Here is a 15,833-nt window from a genome sequence, read left to right on the forward strand (position 1 = left end):
TGCTAGTCACTCCTGAACTCCTCCTCGATTTCTGGGAGGTTCTTTTTTTCTCTCCTCAGGGTCTCGGTCAGTGGCCTCGCGCTGCTCGGAGACTCCAGGTTCTTGGGCTCATTGGTGTGGTAGCTGCCCTTCTGCTGATACGCATAGACATAGATGCTGTACAGGCCTCCGAGGAGCAGCAGCAGCGCCAGGATGACAATGACTGACAGATAAAAATAGCACAGTCAGGCACAGACAGACACACTGATGGAGAGGATGATTGTTTAGCTGCTTTTATTTTGCTGCATTATTATATTACATCTTGCAGCCAGATATGGTTGAAATTATATTATAATACTTCTAGGAGTCCTTGGATCAGATCCTGTATTTCCGTTATTTTTTTTTTTTTTTACATCTCTTCAGATCCATGTTGTCTCTGCTTAAGTTAGCCTGTCCCTTTTCTTTTTATTCAAGTTTAAGTTTATTTGTGTCGCAATAGAAAAGGTACATCTGTGGTGCACACATCAAGAGAACAGCAAGTAAACAAATTAATACATAAAAGCTGTAATGAGAGGTTAAGCTCCAAAAACATCCACCACATATTGTCTCTCTCCAAGGGATCCTTTTATTTTTTTCTTGTATTTTATGACAGGAGTGTCACGAAAAGGGAAATTGCAGTAATCCATCCTGCTCATGACAAAAAGCATCAGCCTGGGAGTGGAAACTGCTGATGTTAGAACTATTTTTCGGATGGCAAACATCCACCGTTGCAACGCTGCTAATGCGACTGCCAAAGGTCAAATCAGTATCCCAAAATGAGATTTGTAATGTGATTGCTTTTTTCATGGGCCACCTGCCTCTGAGCTTTGACACTTAAAACCAGAAACGTTCTTTCTTGCAACGTGATAGCTCAGTAGCTCAAACTGCTGCCTTACAGCTACAAGCTCTGACCTTAACACTCGTTCTATCTGGGCGTAGCTTTAATGTTTGTCCTGTGTTTGCTTGGGCTTTGCTTTCTTCCTACAGTCTCAAGACATACAGGTCAGGTGAACTGGAGATATTAAACTGCCCAGAGGTGTGTGTTTGTTTGTCAGATAGGGTGTTCAGTGTGTAATGGACCTGCAAAATGTCCACAATGTTTCTTAGCCTTTCTGCCAATGACTACTGGCAAAGGCCTCCGCCCCTCGATAAATGGGTGGATGGGTGCATGGGTCGATGCTGTTGATGCTGCTGATAAAACGTAATATGTGGTGAGCGGTATTATTGTTTTTCTAAGAAAGCCATTCTGCAACTTATAGCGTTTTAGAGCAGCAGGGGCATTTAAAGTGATACTGTCAGAGGATAAATGAAGGAAAAACACATGTCTTTGAGCATCACTCCGGCAGAATTCGTTCACCGGCACAACATACATTTTATCAGATATATTAAAAACACAAAGGCGTGATTCCTCTCTTTTCCTGAGCAGTACGTTAGACAGGAATGGTGTCTGATAACCAACAGTCACTATTGTTGGGCGGTCTGAATGGCACGCTAATCTTTATTGACATGCTGATGTTGTGCATTTGCATAATAGCTTTGAAGCCGAACGGTCTATTGAGTTGAAGCGAGTATCAATGATGAATAGCAAGTCGTGGACTAAATATAGCTGATCCGGTAAAGGTCTCAGACGGGGATGCAGCAGGGGGCTCTCTGTGCTGCACTTTAAGCCTGAGATTCCAGCCTGGGCTGCTCATCACGACGGTCTCTAATTTAGACCGTCATCCGTAATACTGTGCTGCAGACAGGTCATCTGTTTCCCGAGCTCAAAATGTCCTCTTGTAATGAGGTGTGATGTTATCATGGGGATTAAATAGATGAAGAAATATATTAAATGCTGATGTTTCGCCAGAAATATATGCTTACGCAACAAGCAACAGATTTAGCAGATTTTGGCCTCAGCCTTGCTCTCGGGAGTGAAAGCTCCCTCTCTTTGGGGGTGTTTAAATGTTTTGGGTTTTTTTTGGATGATTCTGTACTATCACGTCAACTTGATTGATGACATTTGAGCACACAAAACCAACAACATAATGATCCGTTTATTATCTTAAACGAACCTAACAGGCCAGTAGAGCTGATTTTTGTTGCTGCCTCTCAAATGGCTTCGATTTTTTTCAATGAAGCCTCCTATCTCAGTCTGGGTCATTATATTTTTCATACCGTTTTTATATGATTGCTGGTCCACAGTTAGCTTCTATTGTCTTATATAAATTAATTCCTTCATAGACAAATTAGGTCACAGTGCATTAGAAATACTGTTTTGTTTTGTCTGTTTTTTGTATTAGAGGGCTTTTTTGGTTTTGAGCCACGTAATAAATTTGAGCCTGCAGCCAGACGCTTGAATAAACACTCAAAAGCCCACGTTCAGAATCTGACAGCCCTGCTCTAATTTAGGATTAGAGGATTTTAGGTAAAAAGGAAAGAGAACTTCAAACTGATTTGTGTCTTCTGGGACAGGGGACAGTGAGATGAAAATGAACAAGAGGAGCAGCGCTTCAGTATAAAATGGATAAAGAGCTAAATGTCACGCTGCTGGTCTAAATTTTGACGTAGAGAAAAAAGATTTATTCCTACCTGTTATCCAAAACAGGCCAAGGTCATCGTGGATATAAATATACTCTGAAAGACAGAGATATACGGTTAAGTGGATGAAAAGAAAGGACTATTCATGTATGAGTACATCAGAGGACATTTTCCTAAACTCACCTATGCTGGTAAACCAGGGGTCTGCCTCCCAAGGAACATAACCCAGGACAGGAGGGAAGGCGCCGCAGTTGGACTCAGAGACGTAGCCTTGTGTTGTTACCGGAGGGTCCGTTTCATTTGGCCTGAACAGAGCTTTTAAAGGGGCATAGACATTGTATCTCACCCCAGATATGCAGCCTATGAACCCCGGAGCATTATGCCTCTGGATGTCATAGTCAATGTCACCAACCTCTGGAAGCGCAGACACAACCAACAAACATGAGAGTTTCAGCTGTAAAGAACAATACTGGTAAAATCCTTTCTGACAGGTGGTAAAATAGACTTTTACCCATCACTCTGCCGAGGAACATGGACTTTGGAGAGTCAAACCTGGCGTCTTCCACTAAGGTTATCTTTTCCACTATAGGCTCCATGTAATCCACCTGTGAGCAAGGTCCAACCAGAATTACAGGAGAGGAGGTTATTAATGAAATGAATGTGCCCATGATTTATGTGAGCCATTACAAAAACATCGCCGGAGCATTTTGCTCCTCTAGAGGTCTATCTATCTAACTCTCAGCAAGAAGACAAATGAAACTCGTGAAACTCTGTAACGTAAAGAAAATTGCTTTGGATGGGTTTGTAAATGGAAATCCTTAGGTGGGTGCAACTCTTCCAGACATAAATTATTATTTCACATCAAATAAGATGTGGCATATCAGAGTTGAAGAGCGACTGTGGTGAAAGTGCAAACCTGTGTTTTGATGGTTCTGTTGTGTCTGGTGATGTTGATGTAGTGGGGGTATCCATCTGCCAGGTTTCTGTGAGTCAGCTGGTACTTGTGTGTTATGAGCCCCAGCTTATACCTCAGATCTACGCTACCTGTGGGGAGGGATTGATGGAAATACATCAGTCGGATTTTCTGTTTGGTGCATCACATTCTTGACTGCGGTAGTTGTATGACTCTGAATAATGAATAGAATCCTTAATGAGAAACTAGAGTCCATTTTTAGACAAATTATCCCTAAGCTGTTCCTACCGTCATTTTTCAGGATGATAGCGATGTAGTCCTGAATGAAGGAGCTGATGTAGAGAAGCACAGCTGGCGTGTGGACAGTGCTGAAACTGAACTCTATATCGTCTGCTGTGTCATTGTAGCCGAGGCTGAAGTTGTCGTAGTGTGGGTCAATCCAGTTGGCCCACGCCGCTTCATCTGATATGGGTTTTTTTCGTATGTTGTACCTCAGCCATGAGCCAATCTCAAAGTAGGCACCAATATCTTAGAAAAGATGATTGGCGAATTAGAAAAACTAAGTGCTTCAAACTATGGTTCCACATGATGTTATGAGGTTTAAACTTTTTTTTTTTTTTTTAAAGATGTCCAACTCACCTTTATGGCAGTAAAAACCGTCAAAAGCCGTGTTGTTACAGTCACAAGTGTAGGAAGCATAACCCTCAATGCACTGGCCGCTGTTTCGACACGGTATGGTCGCATTGAGACACTGTCCTGTACAATTTCTCCTGATGCCCAGTTCTTCATTTACTTTTCCCTCTAGGTCAAGAGGAACACCGTTCATCCGCAACCCTCGAAGACAACCCAAGAATGGTCTCAGGGTGCGGTTGGCTGAGCCTGATGGGAAGAATACTTTTATCGGTGGCTGAGCATCTTCAACTAAGATTTAAAAGACCAACTAAAGACAGTCTAACCCTCCAAAGTCACCTTATTCCACCTACCTACTAAGAGAGGATGAGTAAACTTCATGGTGACAAACGTCTGACCCGGAAAACGTTTCACAGCCCAAGGCTGATAGTCGATCTTGATTCTGGCCAGCTTCACATTAATCTCAGCCTGAACGAAGTGCCATTCGTTGTCATTGAGCGGCACAGGGGAGCGTAGAGTCACATTCAGGATACCATCCCCCACCATGAATACAAACACAAGTTCATGGGTAGCTATGAACGGAAAAAAATAAATAAATATTTACAGAATACAGGTAATTGTTGTATGAGAATAGCTTTCTGCCAACAAGTGAGTTGACTCACAGTTGAGCTCTATCCGTATAAAGTTTCGAAGGTGTTCGTCGGAGTTCTCCAAGAAGACACAATTGCCTCGATAGGTTTTGAAGTGGAAGGAAATGTCGGCGCTGGATCCAGGCCTGAAGGTTGGGAAGGTTATGTAGGCGGGCTTGGTGAAGGCTATTGTGTTCCAGATGTTTCCTGTAGGAGATGGAGAGAAATGTGTCGAGAAAAGAAACTAACACAGTGGTGTTAGTTTCTTCAAGCTTACTGTCGCCATGGCAGCGGAGGGGTCCGACGGTGAATTGCGCTTCTGAGCCGGTCCTATTGGTGTCTCCGACTACCACCTTCCTCACAGGCAGGTGGTCTCTGAAGTCCAGGTAGCCTTTATCCGCGTACCTAAGAAGACACGGTCTTTAAAGGTCAGTGTCACACATACCGGCTAAGCCTGCATAATGCGCCTCTCTCTCTCTCACCATTGTCTATAGTCAGCATCACAGTTGCATTGAAACTTGGGGTCAGTGCAGGTTTGGTTGATGGCACAGCCACACTTTTGGACCTCTCTGAATGTCCCGCCCCAGTAAAAGTGACTCTCATTGTTGCGGCCAATCCAGTAACCAAAAGGTCTTCCATCTATTTACGAAGAAAATGGTGTGTAAGCGCTTCTTTTGCTCTTTCGAGTTTCCTGTCTTTTTCTGAAAGCAATAACAGGGTGTCCCACTTACTTGGGGTGTTGAGGAGGCGTGACTTGTAGCAGGAGTAGTCTATCCACTGCTCACAGTACATGGATATGTTGGCCAGAGCAGTGACTTCATCCCAGGAGGCATTCCAGTAGTTGACATCTCCTATATATGGACGGTCTATTGAACTCCCGCTCACCTTGGTACCATCTACTCGGTCATGCATAATCACCGTCCAAGCTTTATAGGCTGCAAAGAGGCAGGACAGATGTAGGGCATAGGGTGGAGAGGATGATAAGGTAGGAAAAATTATGGAAATGAAAAGCAATTTAACATCCGATAAGAACGTCAGAAAGACGTAGTGCCACTTCAAAAGAAGCTAAATCCACACACAAACAGCCGGACCTATCTCGTCTGATGAAACCCTTTAATTTCCCATGAAATTTCACTGCACATTTCTCATTATAGGACCATGATAACCTGATGTCTTGCTTTTCATCTTTTCATTAACAGCCCACAGAGGATCTAGCAAACACTTAACACATTGCTGACGAGGCCGTGTGCGTGCTTACACTTCATTTTGCAGTACACCTCAAAAGGTTTCAGCGGTCCACTGAGATCAGGATCGATGGTGTAGTTTCCAGACCAATACTTGCCACTGAGTCTGTAGGCCTCGCATGACTCTTTATAAACAGCTGTTTGAGAAGAGAGGCGAGATTTGTTGTGATTAGGCTGAAATACAGCATAGGCCAAGTTTAGTTATGTGTAAAGACACACTTCTAACATAGTTGAGCTCCCCGGCCAGCACTTACACAAATGACACACTTCTCCTTTATAACCTGTGTTCTCACAAATACAGATAAAATCGTCCCAGGACTGGATACATCTGCCTTCGTGTTCACATGGGTTTGGCGTGCATCTGAAAACAAAACAGATACTTATTCTGAGTATTTGAGAGCAAGACATAAGTGCGTTCAGTCTGCCAGGAAGGTTTATGTGACTCATAAATCCAAATGCCTTGAAAACATCTTGAATGAGATCACATTACTTCGGCAGCTCGATAAAAGAAGGAAAAAGAATCAACAAAGGAGTGTTGCGTTTTTGTGGGAATATAGTAGTTGGCCTACAGTGTTTCGGGGTTCTTGGTAAATGGATGAAAGTTCATGACCTTATATTTCGTAAATGATATTTCCTACCTGTCAGTGATGCCGCAGGTCCCTAACAACAGCTCAGCGTATCGTCCCCACTGTCGTTGCAGTATTATGTCAATATCAAGCTGTTCGTTGTCTATGAAGATATGCTGCATGCAACCATGGAAGCGGTTCAGCTTGGTCTCGCACTTTCTGATTGTGTTATTGGTTTGCGGGCAACCTGAGTGCAGGAGAAGCAGACGCTGCATTGAACAAGGTACAGATTTAGGCTACATGTTGACTCTACATTGTCAGCAGTTGTTTAGGTCATCGACCACACCTCCGAAAAAGTAGCGGTCCCCCGTCCGAACTGTGAAGGGGTTGGTGATCTTTAGCGGGGAGCCCTCCTCCTCGTCGATTGTCAGGGTCAGCAGGTTGTCTCTGGCTGCCAGATCCACTGAATGCCAGTAACCATCATTCAGCCTGTATCCTAGAGATTGGAGATGTGCACGTCATGAATTGTTCTGCAGCAACAACAGAGATCGCATGCACAAGGCATGGCAGGTCCATCGAGCTTTGGATTTCTGCTCTTGATCGATGAAGTCATTTTGCAGCTATACTGGGTAGTTTGGAAAATGATGAATGAGAAATAAAGTAGGAATTTCTCTGTCTGAAATCAAAGCTGTATTTTTTACAAAAATGATTGAAAAATTGCAAATGTGCCTTGTGAAAATGTGAAAGCTTGACGGGCCGAGGCTTTGCGAGCTATAACTTTCACAACACATCATGACATTGTACGGTTCAAAATTCTTTCGAGATCTCACAGGCCCACCTGCAGCAAACTGTAGTTTCTTCTTTCCAGGCTGGAATATAGTAACGTTGATCTGTCCCTCACTCAGACCCAGCTCGAGAGCACCAAGGTCATCGGCAAAGCGTGTGAACATTAGCAGCCCCGTGTAGTCCCAGGAGCGGAACTTGAACTTGACAAACATGCGCGGCCTCCTGAAGAAGCCCGGCACTTGCAGGTAGTTGTTGGGTCCAGCAAAGGTCATCGGTTTGAGGAGAATGTCACGGCAGGCAAAGTGCATCTTTTTCTGAAGGTAGGAGCAAGAAAACAGAAAAATAATTCGTTTTTCCAATCGTTTTTCCATCGACTGTGATTCTGTTGTGATCTTGAAGCTGGGAAAGTACAATTCCTCATGACTATTATAGGAAACTGTCATATTATGACTAGAATGCTGAGTAATGCTCCTACTTTTCGTGGTATGCGGATGTCTGACTCTTCTCTCTTGGCCTTGTCAATGATGTTGATGCCGTTGATGAAGACGTTCTCCAGGCAGCCCCGGAAATTTGGCGTGGTCGGGAGGTGGGGCAAGTTTTGCTCGATTACTCCCCCTACATACAGCTAAGAGGTATTAAGAAAGCAAATTACCCTCACTAACCCAGAATTCATATTCCCTAATATTATTAGAGGAGGATAATTAACCCAGTTACCTGTGTATCCAGATCCAGGTGAGTAAACTCACCATTACAGATGGCTGTCACAGTCTGACTGTCCACTGTCAAGTTCACCTGTCTACCGTAACGCTTAATGGTGACATAGTGCCAGTGCAAGTTATCGAGAAGGCTGCCAGCAGTCAGTGTGGTTCGCCCATCTACTTTGTGCACGACACTGCTTCCTGGAAAACAGAGTGCAAAAACAACAGGAGTTCAGAGCAGCTCTAAACGGCTGAATTTTTTTTTTTTCACACATAAATAACTGCAGGAGTCCAGCCAACAGTTTTCACATAATATCGATTTCAGGATGGAGAAAAGTTGGATTCTGTCTGAGATGAATGTCACTGTCACATACGGCAATATTTTCCTTACCGGCAACTGCACAACAAAAATCCCTTTGAAGAATTTCAAATTTAATTGTGTGGCTTATGAAGCTGGATGCTCGTCTGGGACCTTTGTTGCACTCCTGGCTTTCTCTTTCATTTCCTGTCATCTTCTCTGGAGTGCCTGAATAAGATTTTAATTTTATTTATTACTCGTGCTTTACCAAGACTGATGTGCAGGTAGAGACGGCCTTTCTTTAGCTCCAGGGTGAAGAGGTCTCCCTGAATCCCCTCGGAGTGCAACAGCAGACCATCCTGCTCCAGAGTCTTGAAGTTTATGGCGATGTGATCGTGCAGCGTGCGAGACCTCTTTCCTGGGTACATGTAGACCACTGAGTCGTCACCGTTGTACTGCAGTACATAGGAATCTGAAACACGGAGAAAGCCTTGTGAGCATTTTGCATTTTCGTCAGTAAATGCTGCACATTTTCTGCAGTATCTCATATGCATAGGCATTTAGCAAGAGGAGGATTTTCTCAAATAAAAATCGAGTGATTATTGATGATAGTCATTATTGAACTGGAGAAACTTGGATGTGGTTACATTTTGTCAAATATAATGCAGCGCAGAGACTGCAAAATTTCCTCAGGTCTGAATCAGAGGCTTTGAATGTGTAGCATCCATCAGTCATTTTTACCATAAGTGCAGCCAAACAGCTCCAGCCTTACACCGATCTTCCCCCCATTCTCTGTGTTCCACGCGAGAGGCAGCAGACGAATGTGTTTAGCAGTAAAGGCGTAATGGAAGACATTCCTCTTCACCTGATAATAATTCCAGTTTCCAGGCATCGTCTGTAAACAGATGCGACAAGCAAAGAGAGGAGAGAGTTATTGAGTCACTGCAATGGCATTAACACCTTATTAAGTGAGTGGAGATGAACTGATGATGAGATTAGATTTGTCAGCGTTGAGCGAGATAATATGCTGCACTGTCTCCATTTCGGTGCCAGAGACAATGAATATAATGAAACACCCACTGAATGCAAAATAAACTGTGAAGATGTGACTAGTTAATCCTCAACTCATCCTCGCTATGGGATCATGCTATGGCACATTGATCCCCCCACTACCCTGGCTGTTCCAGCTCTGACACCTACAGAGTTTCCTCCTTTCATGATGTACGGTGTCCAGGAGTCTGGTCGGTCTCCATAGAGCAGGGAGTACTTGGTGACCCAGTCGTATGAGTTGAAGGTTCCCTGGGTGGCGATGGCCATCAGTCGGTACTTCCTGCCGAGGTTGACCTGCAGCCATGGCTGTCTGTCCCTTGGAGATGGAGACCAGCCACTGCTGCCTGAGGGAAAGAAAGAACATGATATAACGATTGCAGATTTAGGTTGATGGCAATGAAATTGGGATCAAATCAACAGTAACTAAGCCTGGCAGCCATTTTGAACGCAAGACAGACTTGGGTTGGAGACTTCTCATCAACTGTTCAGTAATATATTTAGTGAATTCAACCATTAGCATTTGATCAAAAACTCCCCAACCACATTTACAGTCATTATACAAGACTTTCAACTTTTCTCTGTACTTCTTTCAAGCATCCAACATCTCTATATCCCCTTTGCATTCACGGCTTTAAAAACAGGGATGGTGGATCTCTTTGCTGTCAGTGTTTTGGAGGGAAAGGCGTTGCAGGCCAAAAGCTCGTGGTTATATAACTTCCGAGGTGTGGTTAATGGGATGAAAGGTGATTGAACAGTTTTTGTTCTCTCAGTTGCTAGATTATGCAGTTTTGCTAAAACTAAAGTCAGCTATAATTTAAGAAGATTTTATATTTGTAGTGCTTAAAGAAATACTTGAGTCAGTCAAGACAGTTTAACAGAAAAATATCAAAAATAGATGCAGCAGAACAAAGATGCCAACGCCTGGCTCCTATATTACCATATATTACAATAATTGGCCATGGCCTTGCGATAATGCATTCTGCAATCATGAACACCATTAATATTATTAGTTACAGTTGCCTGCATTTCCTGGTATAAAAGGTTCAAACATCTGCAGTTAGAAAGGTCTCCAGCTGAGTGGCGTAAAATTATGCATAGAGTCAATTAACTTACCATACAATTTGGCAAAATTGGCGGAGTACAGAAAGTTATATCTTGAGGAAGCCAGAAAAGAGGAGGCATAGAGCCCAGAGACCAGCGGATCGACACATTCTCCTGTGACGAAAAGGACAAAAAGGAAGAAACAATGGTCAGGCGCTATCAAACATATTGTCTCACAAGGCAGCATTCATAACTGGCTTTCAAACTGATTGAGTTCTGAGTAAGAAAGACTGACTGATAGGAAAAAAAAAAAACATCTGGAGCTTAGGGTATTCTCTAGAAGACACAAAGTTCAAATTTGGCCAGATCAGTCCATTTAAATTCAAAGCACAGCACAAAAACAACTTTTTGGTTATTTAACATATTTGTATGGGAAGGTCAAGTATTCATACTAGAATGAACAGGCTCATATAGGCAGGATGGCCGGGACTTACAAATCCAACCAAGTTTCCAGACACCTACTCAGAAAGTATTTTATTTTAGCATCTTCATTTTCTCACAGGTTGTGTGGGTAAGCAGTAAGTTATGAAACCAGCAGCTATCTCGGCGCTAAACTATTGTGAAAGTCATGCGGTTACGCAACATCCTTTTCCTCTTTCAAGGGAGTACAAAGATAAATCTGGTCTTTTGTTGGCCAGCATTGCAAAGACAGAATAAATATGCTGCAGCGTCATGCAGATTGCAGTCTTTGTGTGTGTGTGTGTGTGTGTGTGTGTGTGTGTTAGCCTTTTATCCAGTCCAATTCAAACTGTGGATATGGCTGTGTCATGGCTGTGTAGTTATTCTGCATGTGGCTAATTCCAGAGATTTCATATAGATAGGCTAAAAAACAAACATATTAATAGCTTTTTCTTGAAAAAGAAATTGGGGAGATGTATCAAAATATCAAAAAATGTTATCAGGACAAACTAATAATGAGAGACAGAGGAAATGAAAGCAGCTCCATTGTGCCATTTACCAGTATGAGTCTCTCTGAATGTATGGAGTTGTTTACTGGCGTTCAGATGTTGTAACACCTGTTTCTTACAATAACAAAGGTCATGGAGCACAGGAGCTGCAGGAAGAGCAAAGGAAGGAAGAGTACGACAGCCTAAAATTTAAAGCCCAAAGTCTATGTGATAACAGCAGCTTGTTACTGTGAAGAAAATGGGAAAGAGCGAGTAGAAGGCTCTTCCACTGCCTTAAATGTGACAGAAACCCTATTTGAGCCAGCAGACAGCACAAATACGTGAAAACAAATTCACTCAGATAAGCAGGAGTTCTATCACCTTTCAGGCAAGGACATGCTGCACAGCCGTGGAGGAAATGTGCTGAGCAGGGAAATATGACCTTGACTCTCATCCTCTGTCTGCCTCCCCATGAAGCTTTCTCACCACATTTATGATACAGACTCGTTTCTAAAGGATCAATAACCAATCTCTGCTCCAATACTGTGCTGCTGGGCCATTTTAGGCCATTTCCATCCAATCCAAAATACTTGGCAGCTTTGTGCTGCAGTTACACACCCGGAGCTTGTTTGCTGCTAATGGCTTGAATTCTATCGATTTGCTTCAATGCCTCAATTAGTGGCGAAAGGAGTGGGGTTTGAATTTAAATGTGAAGAGCAGCTGCATAAGAGACTGCAGCAGGTTAACCCAGGCCACTCAGCTCCTCGCTGTAATGCACGCTCCACCCCCACCTATTCGTCGTCTCGCCTCCTTTCCCTCTCTCTGACTCTCCCTTAAGCTCCATCACAAAATCATCCGCTCTCCTGTGCGCTCGCTGCATCCCACCACCGCACACTCATCATCAGCTGGCTGTTTTCGTGACTTCTTCCTCTCGCTGCTTCTCTGTCTCTCTCTCTTTCTCTCCAAAAGTGGGCGTTGTCGTGTTGCAGTGGCTAAAGTGTACCTGAATCTCCCGCAGAAGATCTTTTCACTCTCCTTGACATCTGCATGTCCATCACCCCCCTCCCTTCCCGTCATCTCACAGAGAAATTTCTTTCTCCATTCATCATTTAGGTGCGGTGGGGGAACGGTGTGACTGCCGTCATCACTCCTGCTGAATCATCAGTCTACTGTAAGTGTAGGCCGGTCTGTCTGGGCTGACAACATCATTGCTGTGCGTTATGCACCGTATGTACAGCATGCAGAGAGTCGCCTCCTCTGGCTGTCTCTTGCCTATGACGAGCAGCTGCTGAGTATTCAGACAGCAACCTTGAATGTGTGCAGAACTGAGCTGAATGCAGACGTCCAAGAACATTACATCAAAATGCTGCATCAGAACATAGAGGCAGAATAAGAACATTGCGTTTTCTATTTGGTTGGATTTCATTAAATAATTTATACCCCAGCAGGCATGACAGTGGGTGGTGTGTGGCTACAGTCAGGGATAAAAGCCCAAACTGGACAGCAAAATCATATTAAATTTAGAATGAATAAACATCTTTTGTTTCCTATCTGTCGACCCATCTCGCCCCATTAGTTCTCCTGACATGGATTAGGCAGTCAGTCCCTCTCTGCTTGAGCTTTTAACAGTGACAGGAAGCACAAAGCATTAACTTGAGACCACCTAATGCAAACACACACACACCTTGTCGCACGAGTCTCGGCCCCACCCTACTAGGTCACAGTGCTCTGGGATCTGAGGCTCCATCTTAATCTGACACAGCTCCACTGTGCACAGCAGACATACAGTTGGCCAGGCCTGCAATAGAGTACGAGCCAAACTCGCAGGCCTCCACTTCCTCTTTAACACCCGTTTACGTCCAGCGAGCTTGTCCAACTTCCACTCAAGCGCAGTCGCTGCTTTTCAGGCCTATTTTACAACACAATGTCACAGACCACCTCCCACATTGTGTAAAAGACATTCAGAAGCAATAGGATGTTCAAAGATGTTCTTCTATGTACTAAAATAACAACAGGATGCATGAAAACAAAGGTTATAGCCCTGCAGTAGTTTAACAAACAAGGTAACATCGATGCATAACACAAACTTGTAAAGTGACTGTGACTCATGTCTTTATGTCAGAGTTATCATTAAGGGCTGTCTGTTACTTCTGTTCGCTGTAATTTGAACCATCAAGAATCTGTCATTCTAAACTACCGAGCAGCTCCATGATGCAACATCCCAGATCCCTGTGATCCCCCCCCCCCACCACCCCCCCACTGAAAACCAATGAGTCACACATTGCACTGTATGGGGTTAATGAACAGCCACATCTAAAGCTCATTAGTATGCATGAAACGTGTTTGGTGATTTGGCAGATTGCACCCTTCCTAAAAAAAAAAAATAAAATAAAAATAAAAGCCCAGTTTCAGATCCAAACACGCCCCCACCTCTATCCAACCAAATCCACCACAGTGCTGCTTCATTGATTAGTGGGCACTGATTTCCCTGCCAGGTGAATGTAATCCATGCTATGATGCGGAGCTTTATGAACAGGTGATGGGAACACAGCCCCCCCCCCTTTAAAAAAAAAAAGAAGTACTGCAGTGGGCTGGTCCCAGTCAGGACGCCGATGCCCTGCTCTGCCATCTCCAAACCGCCACTTTGAAAATGTGCTCATCGCCTTTTTATTTTTTCTTCTCTTTCTCTCAGCAGCAACAACACTTGCACCATCAGTGCGATGATAATATTTAGAAAGGACCAAAGCACACGCTCTTGGGCGGCCGGGGAAGTCGGGAGTCGAACCCGCCGCACGGTGCAGAAACTTGCGCGCTGGCTGGGAGAAAGCACTGCAATGCAGACACTCCAGTGCGCCGGGGATCACCGCGCGCACCTTCTGCTGCAGGACCGCGAGGTTCAGCTGCTGCACTTTCTTTTTGTAGAACAATGCTGCTCTGTCACCGCATTAGACAACACAAGCAGTGAAATGTAACGACGTGTGTCTGGTTTTTATCGCAACGCGCCTTTCAACAGCCCAGGCTACATTTTTTTTTTTTCCCCTACATGAATGTTAACTTCCCCGCACCCCACCTCCTCCTCCAGCACACAAAACCACGACAATGCATTTATACACACCTGGAAGAAAGAAAACATTTTTTTTTTTTTCATTTTTTTGAATGATATTCTAGCAACCCACAACAGATGAACAATTGCATGTTTCACAAGACTTACGTGATGAGCAATGTTGAAAAGCCAAAAATAAGAGGCATATGCTCAGAACTTTGCAAGTCATCCTTCACTTAGGACGCGTTTCTCCGTGCGGGGTTATGTTAATACAATCGCCGATTGTCCTGCGGCATCCTTTCACCTCCCTTTGGCCCAACTTTAACTCGCTCAGCTCCAACTCCTCTTCCCGGGATCTCGGGCAGCCTCTACCGGGGCGGGAACGCGCATGGGATGCTGGTGGTGCTGATGCTGCGCCGAGAGCGCGCAATTCGTCTGCTATATTCTCTAAACTGTTTTATTTACATGTCTGCCGTGCCGTGCCGTGCCGTGTTGCATGATATCACTGAGTACTTGTGTGGATGGGCTCAACTGGTCCAGCGATTGATGACCAGGTGGGGTTTTTGTTGCGCCCCTTCCACAAGAGTCTGGGTTATTTTTGGATGCAAATAGGACCGGAGATGAGGATGTGATTAAAAAAAAAAAAACAAGCAAACAAACAAACAAAAAAACTTTTCCTGTCCCCTTCAGATTGGTCTTATTTTTTATATATTATATGATGTCGTCTTCAGGATCCAAGGTGGTCAAATGTAGTTGTCCATCTGAGCTGTGGTTGATTGTGTAGTTGATCAGAAGCTTTATTCCTCCTCTGCCTCTGGTAGAGTTTTCATGGCTGCCTGCTGCCTCAGAGTGCACTGCGTCAGTGAGGAGACTGTCAAGAAGTCTTTCTCTTCAGGAAAGCAGATCTGAATTTATCCCCCAAAATAGGATCGTCCAGATCAGCAGAAGGAACACAGAGTCAATCACGACAGCCCAGCAGGCTGCTGGGTTCTGCTGGTGGCTTCTCTGACTCTGTCCAGTTACCCGCTTTGTGTCAGTGAGTCCACAGATATGCCCAGAGCAGAACAGGTTACATGCTAATGATGCCAGCTGTGCCTGAACTCAGGCTCATCCCTGCACACATACACACACACTCACAGGAGGTTGGGGGCGGGGTGAGACTGAAGCAGATTTGTGGCAATGTGTGGCACACTGACCACAAAATAATAATAAACAAAAAAGGCTTTGGGATTAAGAAGTGGGTTTATGGGACGTCAGTGTGTCAGTCATGATGTGAGATTGAGTGACTGGGCCAACGTGGGATTTAGTGTGTTTCCAATCAAATCAGATTGTCAGTTTGTAAGCTCCCTGGCACTGGGGCCCCCGCCCTGAAATACCATAAGAGTATAGAATTATATCTGCAGAGAAAAAACAATGGCAAACAGAAGAAAATGACAGGGGATGTTAAAGT

The 15,833-nt window shown here is 44.1% G+C and overlaps 1 protein-coding gene across 1 annotated transcript; it reads right to left on the bottom strand.

The window, feature by feature from the left end:
- Positions 1-2: 2 nt before the first annotated feature.
- On the bottom strand, positions 3-14,612 carry cntnap1 (contactin associated protein 1). The gene is made up of 24 exons (XM_029508432.1): positions 14,552-14,612; positions 10,466-10,567; positions 9,503-9,696; positions 9,044-9,197; positions 8,571-8,774; positions 8,021-8,205; positions 7,782-7,931; positions 7,359-7,620; positions 6,867-7,016; positions 6,593-6,767; positions 6,209-6,315; positions 5,969-6,091; positions 5,442-5,645; positions 5,193-5,349; positions 4,988-5,115; positions 4,744-4,917; positions 4,435-4,653; positions 4,091-4,330; positions 3,740-3,979; positions 3,455-3,582; positions 3,050-3,143; positions 2,722-2,952; positions 2,590-2,634; positions 3-202 (listed from the first exon to the last, which is right to left on the bottom strand). Exons 1-24 carry the CDS (start codon positions 14,610-14,612, stop codon positions 3-5), a joined length of 3,927 nt encoding a protein of 1,308 aa, XP_029364292.1.
- Between the last annotated feature and the right edge of the window lie 1,221 nt (positions 14,613-15,833).

This window comes from Echeneis naucrates, chromosome 8, assembly GCF_900963305.1.
Source record: "Echeneis naucrates chromosome 8, fEcheNa1.1, whole genome shotgun sequence".
NCBI lineage: Eukaryota > Metazoa > Chordata > Actinopteri > Carangiformes > Echeneidae > Echeneis > Echeneis naucrates.

Excerpts from the sequence above, each read along its gene's own strand:
- cntnap1 (XM_029508432.1), bottom strand. The coding sequence starts at position 14,612 with ATGACTTGCAAAGTTCTGAGCATATGCCTCTTATTTTTGGCTTTTCAA. Across the intron at positions 10,568-14,551 it reads TTTTCAACATTGCTCATCAC|GAGAATGTGTCGATCCGCTG; the intron begins GTAAGTCTTGTG and ends TTTTCGTCACAG. Across the intron at positions 4,331-4,434 it reads TACTCATCCTCTCTTAGTAG|GCTCAGCCAACCGCACCCTG; the intron begins GTAGGTGGAATA and ends TCTTCCCATCAG.